At 37.1% G+C, this 12,299-nt stretch overlaps 1 protein-coding gene across 1 annotated transcript; it reads right to left on the minus strand.

Moving 5' to 3' along the window:
• Window positions 1-9,656: 9,656 nt before the first annotated feature.
• LOC126598458 (uncharacterized) lies at window positions 9,657-10,924 on the minus strand. The gene has a single exon (XM_050264825.1). It carries the CDS (start codon window positions 10,812-10,814, stop codon window positions 9,891-9,893), a length of 924 nt encoding a protein of 307 aa, XP_050120782.1. The 5' UTR covers window positions 10,815-10,924; the 3' UTR covers window positions 9,657-9,890.
• Between the last annotated feature and the right edge of the window lie 1,375 nt (window positions 10,925-12,299).

Below are 12,299 nucleotides of genomic sequence, written 5' to 3' on the forward strand. Positions count from 1 at the left end.
AATGCTATCAGGTTTACTTTAATTGCATTAAGTGTGTCTTTCTACATACTGATAATTGTTCATTTACTAGATTGTTTGGCTCGTACAAGAAATCTGTACGTAACAAAGCTCGCCCTGAAGGCTCTATTGTGGAAGCACACTTGGCATACGAGTCCTTAACTTTTTGCTCAATGTATTTGTGTGATGTTGAGACTCCATTCACTTGACCAAAACGAAACGATGACGGTGGTGATCCTAATGTGTTGCTCTCAGTGTTTGCATAAAAAGCATGTCCATTTGGAGCTCATGTATTGGTTGAGCTTTCGAGGGAAGATATAGAAGTGGTATATTGGTATATCTTAGGCAATTGTGAAGAAATAGAAGACTTCAAAAGGTATGTAATAGTAATGGTTTTACATATATTGAAATTGTGGAAATTTTAAGTTTGTTTGAATGTATTTTTCATAGATTGATTGAATGTACAAGGGGGGATATATAATGAGGTAGAAGGTTACAAGCAACCCTACCTTGGCAAATCCTACTAACCCGATAAACCCTAAAGTTGTCACTCTTTAAATTAAGGGAGTGCAGCAAGTAGCTAGCACATAACTATTAACAAGTCATCTAGATGTCAATCTTCCTCAAATTAAGGGATTAGACTTAATAGAAAATCCCATGGAAAGATGGAACATAAAATCTGGCAGCATCAGTCACCCCATATCTCTAATATCCATATGTAGCATCAATCACCCCATATCGTCTAATAGAAATATTTATAATTCTACAACTTTAACTTTTTTTTATTTTTTTATGTATGCAGTGAGGATATCCAGATTTTGGAAAGAGAAAATCATGTCAATGTACAACTGAGACATAAATAGTTGTTTCCTGAATGGTTTAGGTAGCAGACCACGTCATTGTATTATCAAGAACCTAGATTGGTGAGTGAAAAACAATTGTTCATTAGCCCAAGGTCCGGATCGGCGTACTGTCCAATACACGGGTTGTATTGTGAACGATATTCGCTATTTGGTCGCACAAGTTTATCAAAATCGTACAACGCAAAACAGTGGGGTAATGATGCCAGGGTCGCACAATGGTGAACATGTAACTTTTATGGCAGATTAATTAATGTCATTAAAGTACAATTTATAAGAGGTTATAAGGTGATTCTTTTCAAATATCAATGGTACAATACAGATACCAGAGGAAAAAGATTTATTCGGGATTATCATCTTACATCAGTCAATGTAAATAATCGGTGGTACGATAGTGATCCATATGTGCTAGCTAGACAAGCACATCAAGTATTTTACATTGATGACTTAAAGTTGGGTCATCCTTGGAAAGTTGTACAGAAGATTCAACATAGGCACGTTTGGGATGTCCCTGAGAAAGATGATGATAGTGTGGACCATGATAATGATGAAGACGATGATGATTATGTAGATGAAAATGAAATTTTCATGAGACCAATCCTGAACGAGGATGATGAAGTTAATATTGAATTATCTAGAGATGATGTTGATTCTAAATCTTTTGATGCTAATTACAAAGAGGTGCGAAGAATGTTAGGGCTAGAGAATGAGGGGGAAGGGGAGGAGGAGGTGGAGGATGAGGAGGATAAAGAGGAGGAGGAGACGAAGGAAAGGGTTGCAACTTGTGACACAGATAGTGATTGATGATTATGGTGAGATCTGTACATTATAAATCAATATTTATATTCTCCAATAATCTATTTGCTTATATATTTACTAATAGTCATATTATTTATAACAAATTAATGTTTATTATTATATGGTTATAATGATTTATCTATGATGTTAGTTTGTTACATTTTTTTTTTAATTTATTAGATGACAACTCCTACTCAACCAGGAAAGAGGGTTAAACGGGTGAGGGATGCCCCACCTTCGCCTCCCCCACCACCACCTCCTCTGCCACTACCACCTCCGCCACCACCACCTCCGCCACCACCACCTCCTCCACCACCTGTTTCTTCATCGGAAGAGCCAGCAGACATGAACTTAGATATTTCAGAAAGGCTACTTACAATTCTTTCAACATTTTTATTTAGAAGTTGATCTTTTAATGATGTTTTAAACAAGTTATAAAATTAATCAAACGCATATATTCTTTTTTAATTTTTAGAGACATATTTTAACTTTAATGCCAAAAAGATGACATGTGGAAAGTCATGTGGGAAAGGCCTCCACGATATTTTGGAGGCAAATAATGGGAAGAAGATGCCAGTCATATTTGGTTTCAAACTTCAAGTTCCAAGTGATTTGGTAGTATCAAGTTTTTTCTCTACCCAGATAGGGAATATTGTTCGGACTCACTCACCAGTTTGCTATAAGAAATGGATGAAGGTCTAATCTTCAGAAAAGAGGACACTGCGGAATAAGTTGCTTGTGAGTTTATTTTAATTTAGTTTATTCATAATAATTTCAACTACTCACTTTTATATATTTATGCTTGATAATATATGTATTATTTGTGGTGGACTTATCTCATCCAAAAATAATTGAATATGTTGATAAGAAGATGGCGAAGTTGTACTCTGTGTTTAGGCACCGGTTGTATAAGTACTACTTGTCATGTGGAACACCTGCAAGAGGACGAGCTAATCTGCCAAATGATCGAATATGGCATGGGAGACCTAAGAGTCACTGGGACTGGCTATGCGATAATGTTTACACTACTACCCACTTTTTGGTATGCATTCTATACATCATTTTCTAATATATGTCCAAGTTTGATGCCAACTTTTTCTTATATTGTTAAACAACAATTTTTTTATCACAAGTTGATTTTGTAATAAATGGAATGAGCATAGAACAATGCTTTTTTTTAAATACATTAAAAGTTAATATATAAGCATATATTAACTTTTACATGTATTTGTTGGTATTAATATATATAAGCTTATGACAAATAATCGAATGCAGGGCTTGTGATAAATAAGCTATTCTTCTTCACTGGTGAGCTTGTAATATATACATATACATATACATATATATATATATATAATGAAGAGCTTGTACATGTATGTTATTGTAACATTCCACATCACCCAGATGAGTGGATCATGTAAGCCTTATATGTATATTTCTATCTCTACCTAGCACGAGGCTTTTTGAGAGCTCACTGGCTTCAGATTCAATAGGAACTCCGAAGTTAAGCAACATTGTGGTCGGGGCCCAAAGCGGACAATATCGTGTTACGGCGGAGTCGAGCCCGGGATGTGGTGGGGGTTTGGGCTGGGATGTGACAATTTGGTATCAGAACCAATCCTTGGCCGGAAGTGTGCCGACGAGGACGTTGGGCCCATAAGAGGGGTGGATTGTAACATCCCACATCACCCAGAGGAGTGGATCATGTAAGTCTTATATGTATATTCTCATATCTACCTAGCATGAGGCATTTTGGGAACTCACTAGCTTCGAATTGAACTCTGAAGTTAAGCGAGATTGCGCGAGAGCAATCCCATGATGGGTGACCCACTGGGAAGTTCTCATTTGAGTTCCTAGAAACAAAACCATGAGAGTGTGGTTAGGGCTCAAAGCGGAAAATATCGTGCTACGGCGAAGTCGAGCCCAGGATGTGACAATTTGGTATCAGAGCCAATCCCTGCCGGGAAGTGTGCCGATGAAGACGTCGAGCCCCTAACGGGTGTGGATTGTAACATCCCGCATCGCCCAGGGAAATGGATCCTGTAAGCCTTATATGTATTTTCTCATCTCTACCTAGCACAAGGCATTTTAGGAGCTAACGGCTTCGGATTCCATAGGAACTCCGAAGTTAAGCGAGATCGCGCGAGAGCAATCCCAAGATGGGTGACCCATTGGGAAGTTCTCATTTGAGTTCCCAGAAACAAAACTGTGAGGGTGTAATGGGGGCCTAAAGCGGACAATATCATGCTACGACGGAGTCGAGTCCGAGATGTGGTGAGGGCCCGGGCCGGAATGTGACAGTTATTGATAAATAAGCTCTGCTTTTTCACAAGCTTTTACATGTATATAATGCAGAGCTTCTTCACTGATAAATAAGCTCTGCTTCTTCACAAGCTTTTACATGTATTTTATTGGTATTAGGCATAATCGATTGCAGAGCTTGTTTGCATTTATTAGGCTATTCATTGCTTTTAGTTCTACATTTCAGGTTGGTAAAATTTGAGAACGTCTACAAGAGAATGAGAGAAAAAATCATTGGATATAATGTTTATGAAAATTAGATTCTAATTGATTGGATAAGATGTTAGATAATGGCATTATATTGCATTCGAACAAATATGTACAACTCAAATATATGAATATGTATAAGTCTAGGAGGTAGGAGCTTCCCAAATTGTACACATTTACAATACTAACTCTTGTTTTGCTTGTTATGTACTACTTGTGTAATGTAGGAGCTTTCAAAGCAAAATGCTAATAATAGGAAGAAACTGAAGTATCACCACAAAGGAGAAGCAAGGCCATTCATCCAACATGCTAGGACAGCTCACAAGGTAATGAAACTAAAGTACTTATAATACTCATTATGCACTCTCACATTTGTATCTTCATTATTAAACAAAAAGGAGATTCATTATCAGTGATTGACAATTGGGGTGCTCTTCACAAAGACAAGAACGGTCAATGGATCAATGATGTTGCTCGAGAAAAATATGTAAGTCATTCATGGGCCACTCATTTTTTGTCATTTCAAATGCACTAGAGATTAAAATTTTACAATTGACAAGATACTACTTAAGAAACACAGTTGAAATCAACATGCAAAATTGACATTGTTTGTACCATACTTGACCAATCCCGAAACTACTGAGCACCGGTCAACGTTATACCGTCAATGACCCATAAGAGTTTCCCACCAACCAGGAGGCCAATCACAGTGCGACACATGTCGACATCAGAAGCCAATCACAGTACGACACGTGTCAACATCAGAAGCCAATCACAACACGACACGTGTCAATGTCAGAATAAAGCTAGAAACTCTTCTATAAAAGGAGATCATTCTCCCACAATATTTCCTAATGTCATTTGTACTAAATCATTCACTAGTACTCACTAAAGGAGAGCTTAAACCTATGTACTTGTGTAAACCCTTCACAATTAATGAGAACTCCTCTACTTCGTGGACGTAGCCAATCTGGGTGAACCACGTACATCTTGTGTTTGCTTCCCTGTCTCTATCCATTTGCATACTTATCCACACTAGTGACCGGAGCAATCTAGCGAAGGTCACAAACTTAACACTTTCTATTGTACCAAAGTCCTCACTGATTTTGTGCATCAACAGACACGATACTACTTGTTTGTCCCACCAATATATCTTATGCTAACTTTGTGTATGTTACTTGTTGAGAAAAACATTATATGTGTCTAGTCTAATTTAATCCATAGTCAAATAGAAACCACAAATCATGTTTACATACAGGTTTTGCATGGTGATTTGCTTATGCATCAAATAAGAATAACATACAAGTGGTCAAATTGTGTTTTCTTAAGCATATTATAGCTAAAATGTTTGGAATGAAAGAAACTAAATTGTTTCTATTTAATTATGAAAGTATAACACGATGAAATGAGGGAGAAACTGATCCAAGAAGCACCTGAAGGTACACCATCAGATTTCGTACATGTGCCATTGGATGATGAGTTTGGAATTATGGCTGAAAATCTCAGGAGAAAGGGAAATCAGTTAATGGTGTAGGTGTTTTTCCTCGTACGGATACCTTTGGTTGCATTTCTTCTATGGCATCAAGTTCCGAGTTAACTGATATGAGATCTCAGATCAAGCTTCCATTCAGATGGTTTCCTCAAATTGCAACAAGAGAATGAACAATTGAGAGCTCGATTGGATTTACGTAATGATGATGAAAATCTATTCACAAAAATCAAGGCATTTATTGCTGCAAGTCAAGAGAAAACCAACAACTCTACAGAATCTGATGGTGATATTTCATAGGCTGAAAATACTTATCATGAGCTGGAAGAACATCATTTGGAAGAGGAATGATGTCCATATTGTGTCTTTTGCGGTTAGTTTCAAGTATGCACATGGTACACCTATTTTGTTAGCACATGGAGCACCTTTTTGTTAATTAGCACCTAAATGTGCCTTGGACTTGTCATTTGTTAGTACCCAAGATGTCTATATATAGGTGTTACTACTCTTGATTATTCTAGCTTAGACTTCTCTTTTGTTGGTACCTCAAGTTGTCATTTGTTAGGCACCTCAAGCTATCTTTTGTTAGGCACCTCAAGCTCTTTTAAACTTCTCTTTTGAGATAGGTCACCATGACTTTAACTTTTGGGATGTACATTTGGTGAATGTATTCAACTTATGTGTTTTAATTGTTGATTAATGAAAATGTGAAGTATTACCTTATAATTGTTATGAACTGCAATTCTAGATTACGAAATAAGAAAAACAATTAGTTCGTCGTTATTATTTCTAAAAAGGTATTTAATTTAAACATATGTGATGTAAGTTGTGCCACATATCAAAGGAATATGTGACCTTTTCAGCATCACTTAGTGTAAACTATATCATCTGGTATCATATTGGATGACTACAAAATCATCACTTATAAACCTGATACGAGACAAAAAAAATAGGTCACGTAATTTTGTATTTGATGATGTATAATTCGTCACACATATTGTTATTAAGTGACATATAATATGTCACACATATGGTTAATTTGTGATGTATAATTCGTCACACATATTGTTATTAAGTGACAAATGTTGTGTCACGTATACTGAAAAAATGTGGCGAAAATAAAATTCGTCACATGGACTATAGGTGACGCTGTATATGTGACGCAATTGGTGACGCTAGAATTTCGTCACATATAGTCAAATGTGACGAATTTTCTTGTTTATGTGATGAATTTTCTTGTTTATGTGACGAATGTCTGTGGCCACCTAAGCCATGTTTTCTTGGTCACGTCCTCAACAATCTACAATCTACATAGTTTCCAAATGTTGTATATAGTTTTTGTTCTTGTAGGAAGTGCTTAGTGTAAACGATTTAATAACTTATGTTCACATAATCAAGGATAAAGTACTTCAAACATTTGCCAATTTGAAAGGAAAAACTAGATATAAAAAAAAATTAAAAAAATTAAAAAAGAAAAAAAGAAGAGAGACTTTTTGTTTGATGTGCGAGTGTGCTACCACGTGGCCTAGATTGGTCACCGTAGAAAAGATGTGAATGTAACTGTGTTTGCACCTTAGATTTGATTATAATCAAATGATGTGCGGCCGAGCAAGGAACCCCTTATCGGCTTGAGTTCTTTCTCTACCTCGTATTCAAGGTTTGAGCGAACCACCAACTGATAAAATGTATGGGTTGAGGTGAAGATGAAAAATGTTAAATTAAAAGAAATCGCATGTAAAAGAGATTAAATTTAATTAAATTGCGAAAAAAAAAAATTATGAGTGCTTAAAATAAAAGTGCTTTGAAAGGAAATAGGATTGTAAAGACGAGAAGAAAAGTAAAGTGTGTAATATAAAGAATTGAAAGCCAAGTGTGTGGACTAAATTTCGTTATGTATTCCTCTGTTTCAAAAAAATTCGCAGGGAAAATGAACATCTTACTTTGCAAAAAACCGAACGAGCTTGAAATGAGACGAAGTTATAGGTTATGGCTTTTCTTGACACTGCAAAGTCTGCAAATTACAAACTGAAAGCTAATGATTAAATTTTGTCATTTCTTCTAACTCTTGATGCCATTATAAAGTTTCAGACCTTACTTTTTTTTAATAGAAATTCAAATGACTGAATCTATATATATACGAGCTGTTCAACACACTGAGCATGATAAATGAGCAAAGCCATCTGGCCAAAAAAAAAAAATTGAATTAGCAAGCCCTATGTAGAATTACATTTGGAATTTATAATCGAATGTTTGAGCCTATTTAGAATTTGCATGCTTTCACACCACCAGTCCACTAATCAAAAAACAAGGTTCTCTTCTGAAGCTACTAAAACTTTTATCTCATACGAAGGGCCGAAGAATAATAATATTAGAATATGTTCAAAAAAAGATTTTGGGGTGTACCCGTATTTTTATTTATTTTTAAAAAAATTTATAGGGCTCAAATAGTCATTCACACAAGCGTATACAAGTTATTTAATAATAATTTTTTATATGGCATGTATTCAACAATATCTAGAGTGTTAATAAAACAATTAAAAAAAAAACTTTAGATTGATTCATGATATATATTAATTAGTGGGAAAAAATAATTAAGAGAATTTTAAATATAAAAGATTACATTTGAAACTTGTCACGTCACTACCTTTGAGTGGATTGTAATACCACTCAACGAAGTTAAGTGACAAGTCAAGTCTCAAAGTTTTTCTCCAAAAATAGGAGGCATATTCCAACACAACCGAAAGATCAAAAATATTAAGGAGATCTTCGTAGACTTTCTAAATTCTCAAAAGTAAAATTTTTATGGACTCTCTGTCATCATAATTTAAGGATAATTCTCATACAAACTACAAAGTAACATAGAGTGTATAAAGAATTTTACTTCTAAAAAATTCTAAAAAGTTTAATCTCCTAAAGATTTCTGATTTTCGGTTCTGTTGGATTATATATGGCTCCCACAGTCGATTGGAACAAAAGTCTCGAAGGTTCATAATATATTCGTGTTGGACCAATCACTACAGTACTATGTCCATGTGCAACACGACACGTCCACTGGTGTGGGGTTTGCATGCAGAGAAGAGAGGAGGGTACGTGGTGCAATAAAGAAAGAGAAGAGGATGAACGGATCGACTTTCAATTCCAACAGATCATCAAAAGATTTGCTCAAACCTTTCAAAGTAAACACACATACGTACAACTCAATCCCCTCCACCTGTCCTCCCAACCAGCCACATGCTCCTTCTCTTTCTCTCTCTCTCGCCTCCGTCCCTCTCTCTCTCCAACATCAACAGATTAAAGCAACAGCTTTTTCTCCAACACACATGACAACCACGATAGATTCTTTACCTCTACATCTTTTAACGCGTGTACTTACTATGAAAATGGGAGATTGAGACACGAGGAGGCGAGAGATTTTACCGTATAATCTATAACATCTTTTTGCCTACAACATGAGAAATTATACAATATAATCAGAAACAACTTCATATCTACGTCTTATAATACGTGTATTTGTTATGTCATGAGAAAAAGAGATTAAGACGAAACGAGAGATTCTACTGAGTGATCGATAAACATCTTTTTACCTCTGTCTCATCATTGTGTCAAGAGAGTAGAAGAATGAGATAGGAAGAAAGACGAGATTATGACGAGAGATAATTCCACTGTGAAATACAAAACATATTTGTGTTTAAATCTCTTCTTTGTGTTATGAGAACTTATGAGACAAGCAGATTGAGACATGAGGAGACAACAGATATTCTACTGTGTAATTAAAAACATTTATATTCACATCTCTTAACACGTGTAACTCATCGTATTAAGAGAATAAAAAAAATTAATACACGCAAAATCTATCTACGTGTATGTTAGAATCTATACCTCTCTCAACTCAAGCCCAAACCTACTCAAATTTTCATCTTTACTTTCTTTCCATTCATGTAATGTGCAACAACATAATTAATAAACTGTAAACAGAAATCAAAACCAAAATCCAACACCACATGTTCACAAAATGATGTTCTTTGATTGCACCCAAAACAAGATACATGATATTCGAACATTCAAATTCGCTTCCCACTACATGTTCGATTTAACGAAAAAACACCCAGATCTCAGAAAGATTAAAGTAAGGATTTCAAAATGTCAAGTGCCCAAAATATTCACAATTATTAATTAAAAGTAACTAATTAAAACGCAAAGCAAACTTTAATTAATTAGTTGATCTCTCTGTCACTTACTCATACGGCACTGATAAAATTACTATAACCACCCAAACAAAGAGCTGCCTTCACGTCCAGCCTCCACGCAAACCCACCACCCAACATCCTCCAAACGTCACACGGCAGCGTCAACGAGCTCCAATCCCCTGCCGACGTCCCACCACCACACCCACTGTACTGCACCGTCACCCTGCACGTGAACGCCGCCGTATAATTACTCATCACTCCCACCGCCCTCGCTGCCTTCTCCTTCATCACCAGCCACACCATCATCTCCCCCTCCCTTTGCCCCACCATGCTCCGGTACGCCCCATTCGTCCACACCACCCTCCCCGTCCCGTCGGAAATAAACCCTGGACACGTGTCCCTCTCCAGGTTCATCCTCCTCTCCCCGTCCGTACATCCTAGCCCCTCCCCTTCCACCCACGTATCCGTCACGCAGTCCACCGTCACGCACGACTTCCCAACCACCTTCGCCGCCACCACCTTACTTATACGACTTGTCGGAGAAGTCGTAGAAGTAGAATTATTATTATCGAAACTCATCCACGTGTTGGATGAGTAACTCGAGTGACTCAAGTAGGAGTTCCTTTCTCTCTCCTCAGAAGACTCCTTTGGTTCCGGAGTCTCCGGCAACAGAGGCAGCGTCACAACCGTCTTTTCCTCCTCCGCCTTCGACGATCTCCTTCTCTTATTTTTATTTTTGTCATTTGGGTCAACTACCGCTTTGCGCCCTGACTTCACAGACCGTGATCTCTTCCCTCTCCCTCTCCCACTCTTAACGTACAAGTCACCCTTATCCGGTGTTGATCCTCCTCCGTCGACCGGCTTCGGCGCGATCGGTCTGAACTTTAACATTATCCTGTCCACCTTCGATATGCCATATTCTTCTCCGCCACCATATCCGTACCTCGCTATGCAACAGCCGCCTCTCCCGTCCATCTCTCTTCTCTCTCCTCTTCGTTTCGCTAAAACTCCAGTGTTTTTCTTTTTAACGTGTCAGGGCTCTTTTATTTTCTTGCACACAAATGCTGATGGCTGAAGAATGGAGGTGGTGGGATTTATAGCAGCAGGGAGGTTGACACGTATGGATGAAGACACGTTTGTCGATAGTTACCCTAACAGCACGGGCAGGTGATTGGTTGGGCTGAGACCTGGCGTTAGGGTGTGGCGGGGCCACGTGAACGACAAATTTGTCAGTGAAATAAGGGTAAGGGTAATTATAGGAGAAAGTTTTGTAAATTAAGTAAGTTAATGGCTGAATTATTATTTAATTAAATATTAATTAACGTATTTATTTTTATTTGTGACATATAATTTAGCTTGTAAGTTTTTATTTAATTAAAAAAATTAAATGTGTAGATAAAATCGATAATGTTAGGGAGATTAATTTTATAAGTAAAATTTGCAAACTAAATGATGAGTTGCCAATAGAATGTGCAAGGTTACCAATGTTTAAGTCATAATCCAAGCATCAACGTATATGTCATTTAGTTTGCAAATGCCTACAAATTTAGTCTCTATTATTGCCCATAAAAAATGTTGTACATAGAAATTGATGGCTAGATTATTATTGTGTTGTTGATTAACGTGCTTATTTTTTATTAGTGACACGCATTTGGTTTGCAAATTTTTATAAATTTAGTCTACCTAACAATACTCGTGAAATAATAACAAAAGTGGTTAATCTTTGTTTACTACCCTAAAGTTTCGTAGTTTTCAACATTTGATCATGAAGTTTTTTTCATCGCAGAGTCATACCTCAAGTCTTAATTGTATGACAGTTTCGTACATCCGTTAAGTTTTCCGTTACAACCTCTGTTAAGTGATGACGTAGCGCCTACGTGGACAATAATTGGACACCATGTGTCAATAAAGGCCCACTTAAATATTAAAAAATTATAAATTAAAAATTTTACAATTTTAAAAATACAAAAAAAAAAAAACAAAGCAAAAAACAAAAAAAAATCCCCCCATCTTTCTACCTCCCCCCATCCCCCTTCTTCCCTTCTTTCCTCTACAACCCACACCTCCCTCCCTTCTATCTCTCATCTACAACCTGCAACACCACCTCATCCACCATTCCTCTCATAACCCCCACCCTCTTCTTCCTCCTCCTCCTTCTCCTGCACCCCAACCCACCACATCCTCACCCATCGAACCCAAATCCCGCAAGTTCCCACCTTCCCTTCTCTCCTCTACAACCTGCACCCAACCTCTTTTCTCTCCTCTGCAATCGCACCCACCATTCTCGCACACCCAACCCAACAAAATGTCGAGGAGAGAGAAGAACCGAAGCACCAGAGCACCGAAGAAAATGAGCCACTAGGTGCCGATGGATATTAAAAAAATTAAAAAATAACCCTAAAAACTAAACAGGTCTCTCCGCAGCCATCAAACCTTAAAATATGAAATTCATCTTCTTTG

This window comes from Malus sylvestris, chromosome 14 (genome assembly GCF_916048215.2).
Source record: "Malus sylvestris chromosome 14, drMalSylv7.2, whole genome shotgun sequence".
Classification (NCBI taxonomy): Eukaryota; Viridiplantae; Streptophyta; class Magnoliopsida; order Rosales; family Rosaceae; genus Malus; species Malus sylvestris.